Here is a 23929-nt window from a genome sequence, read left to right as displayed (position 1 = left end):
TGATTAGCACTGGCTGTAAATGTTTCTGTTCTCTGTGAAGCACCATCAATCTTTCTTTCAAAAATCCTTTTCACACGTACCTTTCTGCCTTTGCTCAATAATCCACATTCAAACCAGTTCTTCTAATTCTTCGCTCCCTTTCTCCACCAGTATATAGTCATTCTCAGATACCTTCAGGATACATCCCAACATGTTGTGCAGAACTCTCAACGGAAGTTTCTTCATGAAGTCTGAACGCTAAATTGAATGAGAGTTTCTTTGCTACACTGGCTCACAACACTGACGACCAGCGCTCTCAAAACTTGCTGATAACTGCTAGTTCTGCGGAGAAAGTGTTTGTGTTAGACTGGGGGCGGAGCAGATTCTTCCTGAAAGGGGCGGTCTCCCTCTGTGACATCAGATCGTGAGGACCCGCTCGTTTTCATGGGTATGGGAGGGGCTGCTGTTGAGAGTGCAGATTTTTAGGGGATTACTCAGAAATGTGTGAACGGATCAAAATACCACTTTGGGGTTCTTTATAGAGAGGAATGCACTTAATAATACACTTAAGATCTAAAAAAGTTGGTTTTCATGGTATGGACCCTTTAAAGCAGAAGGTGTCTTTGCATTGGAGGACTTGGATCCATAACAATACATAAATGATAAATGTCTCAATGTAACAATGAAGAGAAGCACGTGAACACAAAAGCATGACACAGAAAATCACTTTCAGCACAATACAATTAAACAAAACAATGAAAACAAAAGTGGTCAAAGTAATATTCAGTGCAGCCCAATGGAGCTAAATCTGTCAGTTCTTCTCCTGTTGTGACTCCCAGAGCAGCAGGAGAAAACATTGAATTACAGCCATTCATTCATTCACTCATTCATCATTTTGTCCGCTTTTTCCCTTTCGGGGTCGCGGGGGTGCCGGAGCCTAACCCGGCTACTGAAGGGCGAAGGCGGGGTTCACCCTGGACAGGTCTCCAGTCTGTCACAGGGCCTCAATCACACACATTCACTCTCACATTCACACCTAGGGGCAATTTAGAGTCACCAATGAACCTATGATACAGCAATTCATATTTTTGATAAATCAACCATGGTTATGTTTATAGGCTTTACTCAGGTGAGTCACACATCAGAGCAGGGGTCTCAAACAGGCGGCCCGCGGGCCATTTGCGGCGCCCAAGACAATATTTTGGGGTCCCTGTTTTAAAATGAAAGTGTTATGTTGACGAGGTGTTTTGTATTAATGGCCTTCAAAGTTTGCTATGTAGGACAACAAATAAAGTTGAAATCATTTTTTATTTTATTTTGAAGTATTTTGCTAGAAAGACAAATAATGTGTCTAACATCATTTATAGTGACTCTTGGTAGGTCCAAAAGACTTCCTGTAAACTCCAAATACTCCACTATTTCCATATAAACAAAAGCCCACTGCTCCACCTGGATATGAGCGCTCATATACCGAATGTGGAAGTAGGCCGTGCATGTGGACCATTTGCTTTGTGATGTTTCAGCTTTATGCGTAAAACTTTGCATTTGTTATTGTCGTTGGATCTGGTCATCAGAAAAGTCCTTAGCAACAGTTGCTAGCGTCATTAGCTTCACAGGACACTCAGAAGATATTGTTTGGTAGTTCATAGACATGAACAAATGTTCCGTAAACTTGTTTAGTAGACATAGACAGTGGACCAAAGACATAGACAGTGGACACAAAAACATATTTTTGGTTCAAATGGAACCCCGTACAGCCCAGACTCAGCCAGACTCCGCCTTCAGTGGCCCAAACTAAATGGGGTTTGAGTTAGTTCATTTGGGCTATTTTGGAGTTTAGCTATTATGTAAGCAATGAGCTAGCTTTTTTGGCATATTTGGCATCTACTGGGGTTTTTGGGGTAATTTGGAGCTTAGCTCATATTTAAGCAACAAACTAATATTTTTGCAAAATTTGGATGTATTAGGGATTTTTAACTAATTTTACTACAAATTGTTCAAAATTTAAGTCAACTTCAGCAGCACTCTTTCATTTTTTTTATTATTTTTTTTAGCAAATTTAACATTTTGCAAATAGCTTTTGCATTTTCAGCAAATCCCTTGAACAATTAAAGTAAATTGTGTCACCATGTTCAGCAAAAATCTTCAGTATGTTCACCGACTACTTTCACCAAAAGGCATTCACACTAGCAGGTAATGCCACTTTACTAGTTTCTGTTTGTGCCCAGCTGGAATTATACCAAATCTTTCATCCGCTGTGAATGACAATGAGATTTGAATGTAGCTTAACTGTTTTTAATGTGACTTTCATTCATCTGCAGGTTTCCATTACCAGGTAAAGCCTGATGACTTGGATTATTTAAAATGTTTTTCAATCTTTGTCTATCTCTCAGGTACCACAAAGCGCTCTTCCCTGCAGGGGGAGGACAAGGCCTCGTCTGGAACCCTCAACCTCCAGAAGAACGCTAACTTTAACACCATGCCAGCCAACATGGCAAAGGTTCACCTCCAGATTGTGGCTGACTACACCAGCCACACTCTGACGCTACGCAGGGAAAAGGGCGCCACCAAGGGAATCAGCACCGAGCTTCCAGGTGCGAAGTCCGTCTACGTCCACGAAGGTGAGCTCCTGAAGCAACTGGACGGAGATCTACCTCGAGGAACTGGTGAGGGCAGCAACAGCGAGGGCAAAGGCCCGGGATACATCATTCTGCCAACAAACAACACGGGCACCTTGAAACCAGCAAAAGGCAAAGAAGATCAGTCTGCCAAGTACAATGCTGAGCAGCTTCCTCAGACCCGGCTGATACATCTGGCAAACCCTGCGGTTGTTGAACCCGTTCCTGGCTTTGGGATAAAGAGCCTGCCTGCCGACCAGGTCAGTGTGTCCTGCTCTGACAGAGACTCACCTGCACACAACCTGCAGGGCAAGCCCAGGGAGCCGCAGCTGAGCAGTTTGTGTGATGGAGGGCAGTCTGGAAGCTCTGGGGGGATGTCCAAAGGGGAGACCGTCTCCACTCTGTCCATGAGCTCTCTGGAGGTAAGAGCAGTGAACCGTCGCAGATGCAGAAGTCTCACCGCTCAGTCTACACACAGGAGCAGACAGCCACTGATCCAAATGTATTATTGACAGCTTTTAATATTCAAGTCATAATTCAGTACCAGTTCCATCGAAGTAGATTATGTTAAAGCATCAAGTTTAGGTCTTTGACTCAAGTTAACCCTTTAACACCTGAGGCGTCGCCAGTGACGTTTAATCACAAAATCTTTAACATACTAACCATTAACACGATAATTCCAGGAACGATCGTGTTAGCGGTTGAAAAGTTACAGTATGTCAAAGAACATAAACACTGGAGCTCAGGTGTTAAAGGGTTAAATAAGTGACTAATTATTAAAGGGATCCTACCATAAAAAAAATACTTTTTGAGGTTCTAAGTGTATTTTACTGTTCATTCCTCACAATAAAGAATCCCAAATTGGTATTTTGATCTGTTCATGCATTTCTGCGTAATCCTGTAAAAACCTGAGCCGTCTGCAGCGGCCCCTCCCATACCCATGAAAACGAGCGGTTCACATCGTGCTGACGTCAGCATGATGTGAACCGCCCCCTCCACGAAGAATCTTTGCTGCGAGCTCCGCCCCCAGACTGCAACAAACACACACCCACTTGTAGCTCATCTTGTTTATTATCTGCAGAGAAAACAACGGATCGTAACACAATCTCTTTTAAGTGTAGAAAATGTTTTTTTTGGCTGCACTCAGCATTCAGATATCTACCCTGGACGTTTTGAAGCAAACCCTGCCTCAGTAATTCTTAGGGCTGGGAATTGATTAAAAAAAATTAGGTAATTATTCACAAACCTGGAAAAAAACTAATTACACTTAACTTTTTTTTTAATTTACAGTATTTGCCAATCACTTATTATCTGTTAATATTAATAATCAGAAGATGAAATCACAAACAAAACTGTACATTTAGAACAATTATTTTTAACTAAGGCTGTCAACCAACTAACACACATATACAGCATATATATATATACACACACACCCCACATACAAGCCACTTTTCTCCTTCAGAATCTACTGAAATTATCATGTTAATGCCTGAAAAGTTACAGTTTAAGATTTTGTGTTTATGCGTCACCACCCACGCCTCAGGTGTTAAAGTACTAAAACTGATTGAATAATATTTTTTTTCTGTATATAACAATGGTATGAGTGGGATCATACCCGATGAAGTGTTTGAACACAAGCTGTGGAGCCTAAATCTGTGAGGCAATGTGAAGGAATGGTGCTTCACAGATGCAATTGGCTCGCTTTAATAAATAATTTGGGTTGATTAATCACGTGCGTTAACGCGTTAATGTTTATAGACCTAGTAATTATTGATTAGCTTAACTGAGTGATTGACTAAACCAGAGGTCACCAACCTTATTTAAAACTGAGAGCTACTTCATGGGTACTGGGTCATTTGATGGGCTACCAGTTTGAAATAACAACATCTTAGTTTGCATTTAGTTAAAGATTATTAATAATGAATAATGATTCTCTTCTATGTGAAGACACTGATTTCTCACCATAGTTATCAACAATGCCCCATTTTCACTGTGTTGTTCCATGTTTATCAAATATTTAATGTTAAAGAAAAACCAACTCACACATTTTTAAACAAATCTTCTCACATTTTGAACTAATGACCAAATCTGCAGCATTTTTAACTAAATTAAGGATCTTTGAACTGGAGTAGGTCAGAGGTCACCTAAACTTATCTAAAGTTCATTATCATTTACATATTTTTAAGACTTTTTAATTTATAAATATATTTAAATACAAGTATAATTTTTAAAAAAAGAGGATCGACAGAATACAATGTAATTTTAGACACTCACAAGTGAGTTGTGCTATTTTTAGAAGAGCCCTGCAGCCTGTGTGGTCCTTGGGGGCACCTGGTGTTGGTGACCCCTGGACTAAACACACACCTGATCCAGGTGAGTAGTATTTCCTGAAGCAGGGTTGGCTGCGAAACACGCTAATGTGTAGCTAATGAGGAACAAGGTTAAAAGGACAAAGTGGATTCAAGGACGTTTGGACGTTTGCAAGGATGAAACAACTTCTTAAAAAGTGACAGTATTGTCACATATATTTGCCATTTCTTTTGTTTTTGATTATTGAAGGAGCCATACCATGATTGTCTGAAGCCTTTCAGAGTGAACTATATCCATATATAATATTATATATTACCTTTGGAACACTAAAAAACAAACTATTTGTGAGATATCAGTTTTTTCGTGAGTTTTTTGCTACGTGTGGGTGCGACATTTCATGTCGTCATCCTAGAGACGGCAGCATGTCTGCATTTGTTTCACAAAAATAAACATCAACATTTTTTCAAAGATGAACGTACCATATATCTAAACTTAGTAGCCCCGGCCATCGCTACCCTGGTTCACAAACACACTCTGCACGACTGTGCCCGACGGGGGTGCGAGGAGCCCCGCTTCTAAAGTAACTAACGTCTGTTTGAGCTGGAATTTATTGAAAACAGGACACAACTGGAAGATATACCGTATTCTGTGTCTACAATTAGAAGTTTTTTGCTGATCATCACTAGGTCTGTGGAGAAATTGGGTGTTGGTGTTAGACTAGGGTGGAACTGTCAGAGCAGACTCTTCCTGGAAGAGGCGGGCTCACTCTGTGACATCATCGTGTGAGGACCCGCTCGTTTTCATGGGTATGGGAGGGGCTGCTGCTGAGAGTGCAGGTTTTTAGAGGATTACTCAGAAATGCATGAACAGATCAAAATACCACTTTGGGGTTCTTTATAGAGAAGATTGAACAGTATAATGCTCTTAAAAGATCAAAACGTTGGTTTTTCATGGTATGGCCGCTTTAAAGAAAAGACACACGTCCTTATTCTTCCGTTACTGGCATTAAAAGGTGATTTAAACATTTAATTTAATGCTTAAAATATGCAACGTTTACCCTTAAAAAAGCTGTGCTCACAGTACAGTGACAAGGATCTTAAACATGCACGCACATTTAGTCACTTTTCCTCTTTTCTAGACTAAAATCTGAAAACATTGTTTATTTTCTTTTGTTTTAACTTCAATTGTTGCTTCTGCAGCAATTTCTACAAAACAAGGTAAACAGCTGCAAACAGGGGCAGCAAGCAAACACATTCAAAACAGCAATTTAAAAAGTACCAGTTTTTCCAGCAGTTTTTCCAGGGAAGTTTGTTGATGTGTGCTTTAGGCCTGCCACCTCTCCAGAGTTACCTGCCAATGCAGGAGCTGAAATCTGATGGGTTTCTGTTTGGATATTTCTTGCGTTGAGATTGTAAAGAGCCTTTTTGAGTGAAGAAAGCGCCAGATTTCTTTCTGATCCTCATTTCACCTCGTTTTACTGAACTGCAGTTATCCTCATAACGAGATGCAAAAACAATGAGACGGTATTTGTGCATTTTCATGACGTCTGTGACTCAGACATTGTTTACATTTATCATCAACGTAAACAAGACGATTTGGTTCTCACACTACAGCACTGTCATTTCATTCTCTCATTGCTTTTGCCTTCTCCTGGCTTATCCCTGATATTTATTTCAGACCCCCCTCCCCCAGCCTCTGTGAGCACATGTGCTGTGAACAGCATCTGTGCAGTGGTGAGTTTGGTGCTGCAGGATGGGGGCACACAGCGGTGAGCACAGCGCGCCTCACAAACCCGCCTGCTGGTGTCTTTTCACTTTAGGCCGAGCTGACGTGGAAGGCAGCTGCTGCCATAGGGAGCCAGCAGCCTGAAGGTCAGGCTTTCCTTCAGCGCTCCATGACCAAGGACTTAAAGGTCATTTGGCCAGAATCCGTTAACAGCAAACATGCGCTTGTGGGGTCAGAATGACCCACAGAAACCCGCCTCTGAGCAGGCACTGCCCCCCTCCTCCCAGAGTGTATGAAACATTTGAGCTCCTCTGTTCTCAAGGCACATGATATCAAGACCCATCTGTAATCTGTCTGTCTCATCTTCCCCAGAGACGAAAATCCCGATATGCAGAGCTTGACTTTGAGGTAATTTTAGTTTCTTCAATTCCTACAGAGATTCTTTCAGAGAAAGAATGTGATAGTAGCAGGGTGACAAAGAATTAATGACAGGCTGTTGTGTTTTTTTGTACGTAACCTGCAATGTTCCTGTGTAGAAAATAATGCACACCCGGAAACGCCACCAGGACATGTTTCAGGACCTGAACAGGAAGATTCACAGTGCAGACAAGGATAGAGAATCTCCACCTGTTGATGCCAAAGCTTCCAAAAGATGGAGTGTGTCCTCTGCCAGCAGCGACAAGACCAACATGAGTGTAAAGAGTTTAATTTTATTCTATTCTGCCCATTCCCCTCCCTATTAACAGAGATGCACCCATCCAGACTGGCATTTGACGTCCTCCCCAATGATGGATACAGTACTTTAGGAGAAGATCATACTTGATGACAGGAGCTTTGTGGTGTGACATCATCAAAACGCTGAAATTCAGAGCAGGACCATAAAGCAGACAGGTCCAGAGAAACAAGAAGGTTCCCTTAAAGTCCCCCCCCGAAGAAAATCCTGTTTTTAGAGTTTCTAACATGTCTGTGTGTCATTTTTCTTCTGAAAGAGAACAAATGTAATAAGAAATCATTTTGTTTTTCCATTTCCGAGTATTTCTCCTTTTAAATCAACCAAACTGTCTTGGACAGACTCTGTCTGAATGAATGATCTTCTTTCCATCAACAGCTCTGCTGCACATGCACTAAACCCTCATCTGTTCCTAGTGTCTAGTTCAGGTTCTGGAGAAGAGAAGATGGTATCTTCACATTGACTGCAGTCAAATGAGCCGCCGTTCACATTTCTGTGGTCAAATCAGCATCACTGGATTTTTGGTGTGAGTTTCATCCAATACTTACGGTAGCAGGACTGAGAACGCTGGAAAATCTCCACCAGACTCCACGGAGCTTCTTGATGTGACCACGGAAATGTGAACGGCGGCTCATTTGACCGCAGTTGGAAAGGATTGTAAATCAATGAAAGAGCATTTTGATGTTAGCTTTGATTATTTTATCAAGAACTCTGAGAAACCAATGATTGAATGTATTGATCACAGTCAATAAACATTGGAGAATTAGCTAAAAGAGTCTTTGGTGAACTGGAAGGAGAAAGAATCAGGATTTTGGAGGAAGTTCTGTCCATGAAGATCTTCACTTCCTCGTCCAGCTGACATCTGGATCAGAACCATACGGCTGGACATTACCCAGATTGATGGATGTTTTTATGGAGCAGCGGTGAAGATTTACGCTAGTGAGACACAGAGCAGTCAGAATCAGACAGGGGGGATAAGGGGTGGAGCTACTCAGCTCAGCTTCACAAGCCACGCCCCCTCAGAGGAGATTTTGGAAGCAGTGGCTTCTGATCAATATGAAAAATGGGTTTTTAAGACATTACTGGGATTTTTTTTTTCTTTAAATAATAAAAAATAGCATGGGGGACTTTAAGTTCAGAGCCTTTTTCAGTTTCTGTAGGAGAGCGAGTCGCTGGCAACTGCAGACCTTACAGCTATTTTCAAAGTTTGCAGCTTTGACTGTTTTTGGCCTCTATCTCCACCAAAAATGTATTTCAACAGCAAAACTCCACTCTCTGCAAAAGGTTAAAGTACTGAAGTTGATTGATTGATTTTTTTTTTTTTTTGCTTAGCTCATAAACCGACACATTCTCATCCCCAAGTTGTCACATTTTGGTGCATGGTAAAGGACCTTCCATGTCAAATAAATGACATTTTGGGTGTACCCAACTCATCGTTCGTTGACGTGCTTGCTGTTTCAATTAAATCAGGGCTCCCCAACCACTGGTCTGCAAACTGGAACCAGTCCAGTTCCAGGACATGGACTGCATGTCGTTCCTCTAACCCAGGGGTCGGCATCCTTTAACAGTAAAAGAGTCATTTTGACTCAATATTTACTGATCAAAATCTAGAAGGAGCCCCATAGTCTTACATTAGCCTTTAAGAAATTTGGATTTGCATTCATGACCTTCTGTTTTTTAATAATAAATATGAATTATGCCTATTTTTGGCACAAACAAAAACAAAAATATAAAAGAACCTAGCCTCTCTCAAAATGTGATTTTTTTTTTGTCATAACTAATGTTGTTCAGCATAAGATAATATGTGCTTTTAACTCATAAAATATCAAACTTTTTATCAAAGTTTTGCTTTGCATATCAAATCTGTTCATTCTGGAGGTAGAGTTGATCAAACAAGACATCTTCAGGTCAACAGGATGTAAAAACCTACACAGTTTATCATCTATGTGAACCTCAGACATCAATTTACACATTTAACTCATCTAAATTAAATAAATGCTAATTAAGTAATCCTTACTTTAAAAAATACTATTTTATTTTTCTTTTCTTTATTTATTTTTGTTCTTTTTCCCTCTTTGTCCTCAGCAGTCTTGCACTGCTGGGTTTTGTTATTTTAGTTTGAAGTTGGACCTTGATAGTCTTAGTGGTTCAGAAGTGGTTCTGGAAGTGGATCGGGCTAGGGTATCAGTACCGGCCGCATCCCGAGGTTGGGGTTATGGTACCGGTTTAGGGAATGGGCTGTGTGTGAGGGTGAGGTCCGCATCCAGTAACGCATCCGCCAAAATAAACAGACCTCTGATTTAATTTAAACAGTCATCACATCAAAAAACGACAAGTTGGGGACATCAAAGACGTCAAAGTGACGCAGAGGGGTCCTTCACCAACCGTCAATATGTGACGACTTTGGAATGAGAATGTGTTGCATAAATTGCAATTAAAATTACTTTCTACTTTGTCACATGTAGGTATGTCCAAACTTCAGTTCTGTAAATCTGGTCTTTTCTCTGAAGTCAGATTCAGATAGAAAGAAACAGGTTTTATATCATGTTTCACCAAACATGAAGGTTAGTTTTTAGAATTGCTTGAAAAAGCAGTCAAAGAAGAATAAGTTGGAACCCAGATCTCATGGGGCTGGAATGGCTGGATGGGTGCATCCCTATCAGATTTAAAATGCTCCCCTTTCCTCCTATCAAAACACCTTTCTACCTTAACTATAAATGCAGCTTTAAAGACTGTATTTCTATCTTCTTTCAGTGTCAAAGGTTAAACCCTGCATGAAGCAGACAGTTCAGAGTTCATAGCGCAGGCCTCTGCAACTGAACAAAGGAAATAGTGTTTTTAGGGTTTACTCCAAATCTCTGAAGAGATGAGAGTTGTTTAAAATGACGCCCAACAAACTCAATCCCTAAACATGAAAACACTGTTACAAAGCATGCTTGTTATTGATTATAAAGAGAAACCAGAGAGGTATGGAGTGAGCACGTGGAAGTGGATGAGGTCTGAAAGAAACCACAGCTTTGCTCCGACTGCATTTGCAGCTGATGCAAACTTGATGCACAAATCGCGTTTGTTGTGAGCGTAGCTTCACAATCCTACATTCTTCACTTCCTGACTTTGGCTAAGAGAGTCAGCCCCACCTTACAGTGCAGCTCAGGGGGATCTACACACAGAAAAGTTTAAAATACTCGCCATAGGAACCATGGTCTGTAAAATGTAATCAAATATAGCTTCAAACGTTTTGTTTTCCAAATGATTCATGTATCTTCCCTGGGTTTGGGAAAGTGGCCTGAAGTGAGCATCTGTTACCCTGTCATTGGCTCATGTTTTCAGATTTTTTTTCAGATCGTCAACCATTTTCATGACATTCTCATCCTGCCGCCTTGTTTCCAAGCAGCATCTCATTGACTTCCTTCAGGCAGATGTCGGGGGGAAAGTGAGCTTGTGCAGGGAAACCTTCAATTTCAGTTGCATGAAGCAGTTTAAAGTCGCCTCTGACCAGGTCAAATCATTCACGGACTGTTTTATATGTGTCAGTAAGATACATGCCTATTGGCACAACATGTAAATCCTAAAAAGGAAAACATTAAGTTAATTGAATTCATATTAAGATGTTATACATCTTTACATAATAAATGGCTTTTATTTTGTCCTGTCCGGCACCAGAGCACACAGACAGAAGCTGAGAGCCTCCTGGGCAGATTGCATGTTTTTAATTGTTTCCTACTCCTTAGAAAAACTTGTGAGAAGCGTGTGAAACTAAATTCCTTTAGTGAAATGGTTTTGTTTGAGCAGTTGTTATTATTCAAGTTTTTTGTTTGTTTGTTTGTTTGTTTGTTCAGGACCAGATGAAAAAAAAACAGGGGTGGGGGAGAAGAAAGAGTGTAAAGAGGGGAAGAGGGTACAGAAAAACAGAGACGCTACACAGAAAGAGTGAAAACATCAAAATACTCAACAAAAGCTGATTGAGGCTTAAATGTATGAATGTCATAACAGTTTACAGGAAAAAATGTCACACAATCACACACATCTACACACCTAACCACATACACGCATAGGCAGCCACTGTCAGCACAAACCTGCACAAACACAGACCCATACAGATTACCCTACTCACTACATTTACATGCTAACTTACACAAGCATATGTGTATACCAACACATACTTATTTCATGCATCTGGCATCTCTGCACAAATACAAACATCCATGTCTGTGCAGAGATGAGCAGGCATGTGTCTTCAGGTGAGTGTGTACCAGAATGTTCCCATATGTAGATCGAAGGTCTGATCCCCCAACCCCCCTTGCATATAAAGCATGTGCTGCAACACAAGTAGCGAGGGTCCCCTCAGTTCCCCAGGGATCAGGGATCACACCCAGGGATCAGGGATCACACCCAGGGATCAGGACTCACACCCAGGGACAGGACTCACACCCAGGGACAGGACTCACACCCAGGGACAGGACTCACCCAGGGACAGGACTCACACCCAGGGACAGGACTCACACCCAGGGACAGGACTCACACCCAGGGACAGGATTCACACCCAGGGACAGAACTCACGCTTGGTTCACACCGCACGCAGAAGCGGCCGCAGTCCTCGAGTGATCCACATCAATCCTGTAAGAAAATTAAACCAAGACACGCGAGGTCAGTTTTCAAGATATAACAAAATGTACACAATAAAATACAGCGATTGACAAATAAACAGACTGTAGAGATGAAAATACAGTAACCTCCTTATTCGTGGAGGTTAAGAACCGGACACCTCAGCAAATGCGACAAATCTACGAATATGGAGAACTCCCAGTCTCCGTATCACCGCCCACCGACACGGAAGAAGAATGTCCGTTACCGATCCGTGCTCCTAAAAAAAAACACTTCTGATCATGCTTTGTAAACATTTATCATAGAACATCGGAGTATTGCTCAACATAAAGAGCGTTTTTCAACCCAGAACAATAGACTGTGAACTTATCATGAGGACTGTCTCTCTGTGCCAAAAAAACCCCAAATGCTTCCTTCTTCATCAGTTAAGTGTGAGAGGACATTTGCCAGTTTCATCCATACTAAACACCTGCTCTGTATGATAATTATCCTCCGTGATTTTCAGGATATTTTTGAGCCTCTTCTGAGTCAGCTGATGACATTTCTTCATGCTGGCTCGCTGTGAGTGTCTGTGTAGCGACCGTCACAAAAACGTGTCTGGTGTGAACTGGAGTTGAAGCAGATTCTGCGCGTACTCCGCTTCCGCGTGTGGCGTGAACCCGGTGTGAGACTGAAATAGGACACCAGGAACTGGCTCACAAACACACACACATACTCTTTGTGGTCATTCTCTTGGTTTATCTCTACAAGATCTAGAAATGTCAGCGTGAAAATCCCTCAAGCAGATATGGACAATAAAGTGCAGAGGAGGAAATATCTGCTCCTTCCTTTAAATCACACTTTCTGGTCTGATTTGATGTATGATGATAAGAATTCCAAGAATTGCAATGATTTTAAAGAGAGCGGTGCTTAGAACTGTTATCTCTGACGAGGTCTGCCAGTCCAACTGGTCAAACTACAGCTCCAACAGCATCATCAGGGATGGTGGGTTCTGATAAAGAAGCTAGCCTTGGGTTTGCAAGTCATTATGCACTGTCCTCAGGCATGGAAAAACACCATCCTTCTGGTGAAACACCTGAGAAAATACAGCTGGATAAGTAACTACATTAACTATTCATGCCTTACAACTGCCTCACGGGCTGTCTGTGGGTGAAAAATGGGAACAAGCAGGTTTGGGAACTAAATTTAAAGATTATGGACCTCTTGGTGAACCAGTTAGGGAAAATGTTCATGCACAGTTTTTTGTTTGGGGACAATGCAGGAGACAGGTTATTGCAGAAGGGTAAGTCAGTGTGTAGTAGGTGAGCCACAGACATGTCTTACAGTTCGGGCTGGGCCATATCGAATTTTTTATATCACAATATTTTTTTTCCATATATTGCGATAAAGATATATGTCACAATTTACATCAAATAACTATATTTGTCAAATTTTAACTCTGTGGCTCATAAGAGAAACGTGTAACAATCAGCAGGTTATCCATCCATCTTCTTGACCGCTTCTCCCCTTTCGGGGTCGCGGGGGTGCCGGAGCCTATCCCAGCTACTGAAGGGCGAAGGCGGGGTTCACCCTGGACAGGTCGCCAGTCTGTCGCAGGGCCTCATTCACACACCCATTCACTCTCACATTCACACTTAAGGGCAATTTAGAGTCACCAATGAACCTATGAAGCATGTTTTTGGACGGTGGGAGGAAGCCGGAGTCCCCGGTGAAAACCCACGCATGCACGGGGAGAACATGCAAACTCCACACAGAAAGGTCCCAGCCGGGATTCGAACCGGGGCCTTCTCACTGTGAGGTGAGAGCGCTAACCACTGCGCCACCGTGCAGCCCATCAGCAGGTTATTTAGATTTAAATATGTATTTCCTATCACACTTTAAACTCTACAGATACACTGAAGGAACATGATGCTATCATATTTTTAGATAATTAAAAAATATGACAAGCGTACCTTAAAGTTAAAACAAAAGCTCTCCAGTTTTGGAAGGAACATACTGTCTGCACTATTTGCAGTGAATCTTATTCTGTTTCTTTTAATCAGATTTTGAATAACTGTAATACTGGCCAAGTTAACAAATTTTTTACTGACCAAATTATAACATCACGTGACACCGAAATTAAGGTATTACTTTTTAAAATATTTCTTTATTTTTTTTTAAGAAAATAAAATAGCATAAACGTAACTTATAAATGGTAAGAACATGTCTTTATTGTCATCCAGCTGTAATCTCAAATTCAAACTTGCTGAGAAAACAAGGACAGATTTCCTAATTCCGACTCCAGTTGATCACATTTTATATTAAATCATAAAAACTGCCTGAAAACAATATAATGTTTCAGATTATTGTTATTATATAATCCTTGACAATAAATCTGCATCTTTATACGGGTGTGACTCTTTAGCAAAACATCTGACGGATCAAACGCCATCTCTGTAATGCTAGAAAGATGCTGTTAAAACACAATCAATTCTGTTATTTTTTAGAAAATACAGTTTTTATTAATGTCTGATAGCTTAATCTTGCATGTATTCGCCTTGTCTTAAAGACTGCTCCACTAAAATACTGTCCAACATTAAACCAGTCCGTGTTTCCATGAAGGAGAGTCACGGAGGAGCCTGTTAGCGTTAGCATGTTAGCATTAGCATCTAAGAACAGCGCCGTCTCAAAATCAACACATTTTATTAACCAGTCTGTTGCTGCTTCACGTGAAGCAGCTTTATCGTCCAGTTCTGACTGGATTCAATTCAAAATCGCCGCATGTTTTGCTGTTTTATCAACCAAACTAGACGCTATACAGGTGAAGTGACAGCGGGGAGGGGGTGTTGTGTCGCATCGTGTGTTTGTGTGTTTGCCTCACATACAGTGAGATGTAAGAAGACTAGAGAATAAAAGAAATTTACCAAAAGAGGAGCTAATAAACATAATTACTTAGATGCAAACGTTTACTCATCATGTGGTGTCTAACTCTCTAACTCAGGGGTGTCAAACTCAATCGCACAAGGGGCCAAAATCCAAAACACACCTTAGGTCGCGGGCCAAACAGGATAAACATTTATTGAACACTATAAAACTAAATTGTTGAAACTTTATAAACTTAACTTTTCAAAATAAATGAGTAAAAGCAGGCAGGAATATTATTCCAAAATAAATCAACTTTAACCTTAAATAACGTTCAATATTTTACTCTCCATAATTATATATTCTGTCAAAATTATACATTTTAGTTGCTTTAATATGTTAGTAAGAAAACATTGGTTCATTTATAACAATAAAATAAAATGATGTGGAGGGCCGGATATAATTACCCCGCGGGCCTGATCCGGCCCCCGGGCCTTGACTTTGACACGTGCTCTAACTTTTACTTGCCAAAGAGGAGAAAATGCTCATAACTAGCACGTGTTTTTTAGACCCCTCAAAATAAAAATCTATCACAATAGATTAATTTCCTATTGAAAAGTTCTATCGCAGTAGATATGGTTATCGTTTTATTGCTCAGCCCTACTTAAAGATTTTAATCCGCCCACCACCACCCGTTAGTGCTGCTCAAATTATGAAGTGTGCGGGTGCAGCCTGACTGTTAGAAATGAGGACATCAGACAGTAAGAGTGTAGTTTGTGTGGATATCCCACGGGCGTTAATGTATCCCCCGTGTGCAGCATTTCCACATGGTAAGGGCCAGTACTAGCACCTTACTTACAACCGGAGGGGACTCTGCAACAGCATCATTTGGACTTCAGAAATACATGTACCTCACATTATCCTAACAGCCCATACATGTCAACCCCCATATGGGTGCATCAGCTGTTATTGATAGAATAGGTGTGTGAGGGTGATTAACATAAGGATTGAAATTCTTGAGTCTGAAATGTGGGATTTTAGTTCTGGTATGGGAGCATCCCACTGCAAGAGTTTAATATGAGGCTGTTGTGTTGTGGAAAGCAGTGGAGTAGTTGATCTCTGATCTGAAGGTTGCAGGTTCAGTTCCCATCTTGCCATGTGTCAAAGTGTCCTTGGACAAGACACTGAACCCTACGTTGTTCCTGGTGTTCACAGGCTGGACATTTGCATGGCAGCTTGTGTGTGTGCATGGGTAAATAGGACTGTCATGGTAAAGTGTCAAAAGTAGGGAAGTGTGATAGAGGTGTACTCCATTTAATTCAAAGACCTTGAGGTGTACATAGAGAACAGCTAGTAGCTCACGCCTTTCAGAAAAAGTACTGATAACGCTGCTGATGAAGCAGTCTGTGGTTCTCATTTCGTGAAGTCCTCTCTAAATATGCAAATCAACAGTGGGGCTTCATACAGAAAAGTGTCAGGACTGCCTTCTGAAACAGGTTGTGTGACCTTCCCTTTCTTCAGCTCATATTAAATTCAAAAACAAAGATTCTGTGCTGTTACTTTCTCTCAGATTGATCTGCAACACACACATGAACCATCTCAGCTAAAAGTGGAGGCTTTGATGCTGCTGATGCTGGCTTAATCTGAAGAGTTAAGATTTTGTCTAATTTTATTGCTTTATAATAAATATTCCATAAACAACCGTCATGGAAACGGTTTGTGTAAATGGGACACAGATTATAAAATTAATGGGCTTTAAAAGGGAGTCAGATTCTGGCAAATTGACAAACGAAGTAAAGGCAGCTTAAAGGGAAGTGGGTCCACCAAAATAACAAAGACATATCACTCATTAAACTATCCTTATGTCTCTTTCTTAGCAGGACAAGCAATCAACCCCCAGTAAAAGAGCATGGGAGGGCATTCGTAAGGCACATTCTCCCCCATCCTGGGTAAGGAAAGACCTGGAAACTGTGGCAGCGTCCCCCCTGGACCGGCAGACAGTGGAGTGGGAAAAGACGGGAGCCACCATTCCGCTGGTGGGCCAAGAGATCATGGACCTGCAGACAGAGGTGTGAGCCCAGCTTTGCTGCCACACCTTGCATCGCCTGTTTCTTCCAGTGCTACCAGAAAAACTAATACACTTCACACATACCGTCCTGCTCTGTACAAAGGCTGGATGAAAGGAACAAGGAGCGACTATGAGGGCTTAGAGGAGAGTCACAGCATTCAAAAAACAAGACATACAGGAGGGTGAAAACATGGCATCTCTTTTGACAATTTGTCATTTTGTCAACGAAATACTGCTCATCTTCCTGTATAAGATCTGCTGGCATGTGAGGGACGCAGCTGTCAGTTTGAGGATGACGCCACTATGTGTGCATCATACTGTGCTGAAGGTACAGCACAGGTAATGATTCAGTTTCCCATCCTGTATTGAGTTGTTGCAGTGTAACAATCATGAATGTTTTCTCTGCTTCCCCAATGAGGGCATTGTTGCATTACTGCTCAGACCTGTGTCTCCAGAGGAGCACTGAACACAGCTCAGATGGCCTCAGACCTTCACCGTTTGCAGCATATGTGTCAGTGAAGACAAGCTCCGCTTTGAGCTCACAGAACACCAAATACAAGCCACCGCTCTGTCTCAGTTATGGGACATGACCAGCCCTGCAGTGATCAATAAAGGATCATGGAGACTGGGAAAAAACCTAAAGGATCATGGATGAACTTCATTGTAAGCTTCCTTGTCATTTAAGGACAGCTGACATGGTGTAGTAGGAGGAAAGTGCTCTCCACTTTTCTCTCATGTCCACAGCCATCCCACAGAAGGAGCGTGGATGCCAGAGCACCCTAGAGGAGCCACAGTCCACTGACGCATGCTGTCAGATCCTAAGGGAAAGCGGAACTGAGGTGGGCGTCTTTATAAAATGTTCAGGAAAAATCTTCAAGTTTCTAATGCAGAATCATGTAAGCAGAGTAAATGTCAGGTTGTGTCATGAGGATTGAAGGTTATATATATTTAAGACAAAGCCGGCATGCAGGTGGTCGCACACTGGAAAGCACAAGGCTCACGTGGAGTCCTGATGTACAGCATTGTAATTATTTCAACAGAGTTCTACAGAATTGATTTTAGCCTATGAGTATCTTTCTTACCTGTGCTTGGAGATAGCTGTTATCATTAAGATGAATATGACCATGATTATTCTGCTACTGATCCTCCCTTTGTCCTTCAAGGTTCAGGATGAGACAAGTGTTGTGTAAAACCATGTAACAGTGTGTGTTTTGATATCACCAGTCACTTCTTCTGATGTGTTTTTGTCCAAACCGTGGCTGCTGACCCGGGTCCCAGCTTCCCTCCACTACTGGTTTATGCCCTGCCTTTACATACACAAGCCCCGCCCACCTGCCCACCCGCCCGCCCTCCCTTTTATATGTTACAGGGGTTGCCTTTTTGTTAATGTACAGTTTTCAGAGCACAAAATGAATGTGTCTTATTTCTAATAAAACCCTATATACATGGCACATGTGCACTGATCTAGTCGTTTGTTTTGCTGCATATTCATCTAAAGAGGTAGGTGACAGCATGCAGGTCTTTCTGTTCTCAAAATGAAGCCATGAGAAGTCTCTATTGCTAAATGGAGTCAGGAAAATGCAGTTATAGGAAATAGTTTTGTTTTGACTACTTGAGTGGAGCTCACAATGTTGATATTCCTTTACGAATGAGAAGAGACATGCGCTAATGCAAGAAACTAGACTAATACACCTGAGCACTAGGGCTGCGTATTAATAATAATTCACAGAAACGATTCGATTCTATTCACAAGAGCCTGAATCGATTAGATTATTTCGATTCTCTCAATTCAACTCAATTTAATTCAGTTTTGAGTTTACAGTTTACACATTTATGCACATTTGTTAATATCATACAGTGTTACGTGGTTTCTCAAATGGAGAAGCTCTAACAAAAATGTTAAGATCATTGACATTGTAAACATTGTTCTGCCTCTCCGTTTCAGTTTGGCCACTATAGCTCGTGCTATCGCAGTACACCTTTTTCAAGAAGAATAAAGTATGAACAAAAAACAGGGCTTTAGACCACAATTTGTTATTTTAAAAATATTTCCTTAAAAGAGTTTGGAAAATTCATTCCTGTGAGTTTATAAAGATGTTCATTTAGTCAGAATGTGTGTTTAGGTCAACCGAACGTTAGCATTAGCCGTCCTATGGGAAATTCCATTTAACATTAGCATCAAGCCAGCAGACTTTAGCTTTATGTGCTAAATCAATCTATATTGTTAAGAATCAATTAAGGTTAAATGGATTCAAATTGATTAATCGATTTTTTTCAACCCACCCTTACTGAGTAACATGATTCCTCATGTTTTCTTTGAATAAGAGAGAAAACTTAAAACCATCTGGTTTGACCGCATTATTATAAGTGTTATTAATGTTTTTTTAACTGACCAAATCAATTTGCATCGGTCTAGCAAGACTCAATCACTGTCTCTGTACATTGGAAATAACATTATAATCATATTGTAAAGGTCATCTTACTCTCCATGCTTCCTTAAAGTCCAACAACATTTTCCTTCCACCCCACTCACTTTTTTTACTTATATATTTATCTTTTTTATTTTAGTAAAAAAAAAATTTTTTTTTTTTTTACTTTGCTTGTTTAAACTTTCATTGTTTCAGTTAAAAAGTCCGTCCTATCCTTACACTGCTCCTGAAGTGTCCATCAGTAGATCCAGTCACATGGAGGGGGAACATTGTTGTCACAGCTGAAAGGAATACAAACGAGGAACTTCAGGTTCCTGCGCCTGAGTTAGTCACCTGCAGACATAATATTCAAAGGAAGTGCTGGCTCATCTCCATATGTGCGCTGTCGACCTTCAGTTCACCTTTGCATCTCACCTCCAGTCACAGGTAACATCAAACCAAGTTCCCGCCCCCATTAGCTGTTCAGAGTTCCCATAAAGTGGTAGTAAGGAGTTCTGTCCATTGATGTTCAGGTGTATTCTCTCTCCTTCTCCTATTTTTCTCCCCAAACCCAGCCGCCCCGCTCCCTGCTCCAGAGCCCACTGCGTTTTGCTGTGTGTGTGGGTTCGTGCGCACGTGTCTGTGTGTGGGCGCTGCGATTGTATGTTTATTTTCATCTCTACCGTCTGTTTAGACACGAAAACATGATCACATTTGTCAATCCCGGCGTTTTATTGTGAAAAATTGGTACTATTTTGAAAATAAACTGGTTTTTCTCATGTGTTTTGATATAACTTCCTGCCAGAATTGATGCAGAATGCTCGCGGACAAAATAGAGCAGACGCCGAAACGATCCGCTGCACCGCAGGCCCTCCACGCCGCTCCGCTCCGTGCCTGGTGTGAACGAAACCATAGGTTAACATGGGCGCCAAAAGGAAGCGGACTCCATTCCTAGCCGCTTCGCGGTGCTTCCACGTCCAGTGTGAACCCGGCGTAACAATAACAGCCTCCATGATGAAAACCTTTGGGGAGTGATGGAGGTTTAAAAGGTACCCAAAGCCTAAATCAACTTTTTGGGGGTTCTTTACATTTATAAATGGGGCTTTAAAAGTACTGCCTTTTGGTTTTTGGCTAATGAAAATAAACTTGTTTTTAATTGATGAAAATATACTGTAAAACTCCATGTGTGCTGCCATCTACTGGTTCAAACAAACAATTACAGTTGAATTTTCTGATGTAAGCCATGAAGAAATCAACCACAAAAATACGGCTGCTCCCTCATTTCTAAACCCATTTCCACAAAACATAGCTCAAATTAATGCTCAGGAAATCATTGATGTCGTGGTGTATTTACATTTTGGATATCTCTAAAAACTAAGCTGTAAATAGTACAAGAACTGCGCCTTCTAGTGTTACAGGTAACACACTGCTGTCAAATGAACAGATTTTTCCTTTGTGCAAGAATCTAATCAACTGAGCTTGTAAATGCTGATTACCCAAGCCCAGAAAGGAGGAGGATTGATTGATGAAGTTCAATAGTATGACTGTCTTATAAACTTGACAAAGTGAAGTAGCAAAGCCCATATCCTGTTAAAAACAACTCAAAGTGCTGTACAAAGAACAAAATAATAATAACACTCTCTAAACACACATACAAAAAAAGGATAAGAAAACACTTGTAAAAATCTGCTGTCATGAAAAAGAGAAAACTACAATTATTTAACTTTTGCATTGAAGTTCTGTTCAGACAAGTTCTGTGGAGAAACTTCCATCACTTTGCCCAGTACCACTCCATGTTTTTGGGGGGTTTGAATTTTAGTTGAACATAACAAAGACGGCCCACTCTACATATTGAACACCCAGTATATGCTACATCAGTGTTTCCCAACCCTGGTCTTCGGGGCACACTGTCCTGCATGTTTTCCATGTTGCTCTGCTTATGCACACCTGATTCAGCTCATCATCAGGCTCAGCAGAAGCCTGACAATGACGGTCATCAAACGCAGGTGTATTTGAGCAGGGTTGGATTAAAAAAATGCCGGACAGTGTGCCCTGAGGACCAGGGTTGGAAAACACTGTGCTACATAACCCAGCAGTCAATCATAGATCTAAGCCACACCTCTGTCGCTCAGTCTGGCTCCACAAGCCCCGCCCCCTTTTGGGCATTTTTTTTTCAAATATGGGCTGAGAATGGAATAAGCCTCCAACTGCACTATTTAATTACCCTTTAAAAGTACCAAAATCAAAACAACCCCCCATATTGCTATTTTGTCATTTATTGCCCCTGGATATTTTTTTAAAAATGTTTTATCTACCTGAATTGAACAGTTTTGGGATTAAAAAAAAAAAAAAAACACATCAGCACCCAGTGTGGTTTGAACCAACAACCACTTGATTGTTGGGGTGGGAGCTCTAACCGCTAGACCATCTGGAACACTTGTTAGTGTTCTGTAACGAATTCTAACAAGTATTTTTTATAGTCATTCAGTCTGTCCACAAACCAATATAAAGCATGCACAAAAATAAAACGGTACAGCACACTTTAGAAATAAATGCACGCAATCTGAAATGGGGCTAAACAGCATTGATGATCACAAATCTATAGCACCTTGACTTTTCTGCCCCTTTTAGCAATGGCTTTTTCAAACATCGTATCTTACAGGGGTTCTTTTCAAGTTGGACCTTTCAGACTGATGTGGCCCACAAATGCTTCTGAAGGGTCAGGTGGTGCAGTTAGTGCTAGTCATTCAGGTTATTTTGCTAGTTGCTGATCGAGTCTCATTGTGGTGGCAACCACAATGTTGGAGGTAGAAATTCAGGCGAGAGTTCATCTGGTGGCCTGATGGTATCCATTGGAGGGATACATTCTTTAGTTAAAACAAAAGGACATGTTTGCAGAATATTTTGGTGTGTAGTGCAGCTTTGTGCTTCCTTACTCTCTGACCATAAAAAGAACATTGAGAGATTCAGAGAGTTGGGGAAAAAAGACTCAAACTCTTTTATATGTTAGCTTTAGCTAGTTTATTTTTTTTTTTACCTAGCAACTGCATTACAGGTTGTAATATAAGTAGCTACCTTTTTCTGAGCTTAAGAAGATTGTAAAAAAAAAAAAAAAACTAAGCAGCATTTTATATTCTTTTGAATATATTTCTATAAATGTATATATTTAATTTATATATTGCAGGTTGTCACAGCTTGTGACATCCTGCAAAATATTTGCCCCTCTGCTGATGACACCGAGGCCCCAGAGGAAGATGTGGAGATGATGATGAGGAGGAAGCTGGTTTGAAGGTCGCCAGCGGTGCTCTCTTGCAGAACCTCATATTTATGTATTTATGGATCATTTTTGGTCATGCAGCATCCATCCACAGCTAACCCTGTAAACCCTGAAGATGGACGATGCAGTCTACAGTGAAGATGCATCCTGAAACTCTGCAGACCATCCTGCAAGATGTTCCAATCACCACCCAGAAGGTTCCATCCTCACGTCTCAGTTGAAGCATCTCATCCATGTCGACCATCTTTGTAAATAGTGTTACAATGAATGACGATTACTGTGTTGGATTTATACCTTTATTTATCTATTTATATTAAAAAAACAAACATTTTAATACATCAAATATAAACTTCATTTATTCTCAGTAATCAAATGTGGTTATTTATTGGCATTTTTTTCCAGGAGACTAAGTTGGTCAAAAGTCTCCCTCCTCTCTCGTGCGCTCTGCTCTTCTGCCTCATGTCCTCTCTGATCAGGTCTAGAAGCTCATCACGAGTCGCGTTTCCATTAACTCTGAAATTTCGCAAATTGGAATTTCGATAAATTCTGCAAATGGAAACACCACAATTTCGAAAAAACTGGCATGTTTCGAAATAAAGTTTTGCGCTTAGAGGGGGTGGTATTTGGGGAGTTTCGAAACAGACATTTTTTGCAAAACTGTAATAGAAACACTTTTCTAAATAGATGTGCCTCTTTGTATGAAGTGTCTGTACTGAGCGCAGCACAGCGGGCGGCAGGAGAGATCCAACAGCTTCACAGCTCTTTATAAGTTGAGTGTCATATGGAATCGTGCAGCTCCTCCATAATAAAATCACCAAGATTTCCTCATGGCTTCATCTGCAGCTACACTTCTGCAGCTTGGAGCCTGAAGATGCTGAAGTCTCGTTTGAGGAAAAGCACGAGTGCAGGGACAGAAACTTAAATGGATCTGGTCGTGTTTTTAAACAAAACAAGGTCCAGCAGCTTACTTGCTAGAATGATTTATTTAAAAACCACTGAACAGGTTTCTCACGTGCACCTGAGACTGTCAATTGACTCTGCGCGGCACACGCTCTCCAGACAGAGCTGTGACGTCATGCTCCTTTGTTGGTGAATCAAATAATAAAAAACAAAAAAAGATCTCATCCATCGTCGTGTTTTTAATGACTTATCGTGTGAGTTGGTTTGTGCTTTATCCCAAAATGATGATTTAACACTTGAATTCCTAAGCCTGCGCAAATTTGCGCAGGGAAGAGTTCCCCCCCCCTTTAGTCCGAGAGCCCATTGTTGTGTCATGGGGGGTCACTGATGAGCCATTAACTTGCCCATGTATATGTTAATGCAGCATGTAGTACCTAATGTGTATTTGAACTAACAGGTTGTGTG

General features: G+C 41.0%; 1 protein-coding gene across 1 annotated transcript in view; it reads left to right on the top strand.

The window, feature by feature from the left end:
- Positions 1 to 18330, top strand: part of adgrb1a (adhesion G protein-coupled receptor B1a) — a 112329-nt gene extending 93999 nt beyond the window's left edge. The window contains exons 28-31 of the mRNA XM_024268040.1: positions 2373 to 3019; positions 7008 to 7043; positions 7172 to 7330; positions 16689 to 18330. Coding sequence (XP_024123808.1) covers positions 2373 to 3019; positions 7008 to 7043; positions 7172 to 7330; positions 16689 to 16886 — 1040 coding nt within the window. The 3' untranslated portion in view covers positions 16887 to 18330. The remainder of the gene's footprint in view (positions 1 to 2372; positions 3020 to 7007; positions 7044 to 7171; positions 7331 to 16688) is intronic.
- Positions 18331 to 23929: the final 5599 nt, after the last annotated feature.

This window comes from Oryzias melastigma, linkage group LG16 (assembly GCF_002922805.2).
Source record: "Oryzias melastigma strain HK-1 linkage group LG16, ASM292280v2, whole genome shotgun sequence".
In the NCBI taxonomy this organism is placed as follows: Eukaryota; Metazoa; Chordata; class Actinopteri; order Beloniformes; family Adrianichthyidae; genus Oryzias; species Oryzias melastigma.
This window is presented reverse-complemented; position numbering and strand designations above follow the sequence as displayed.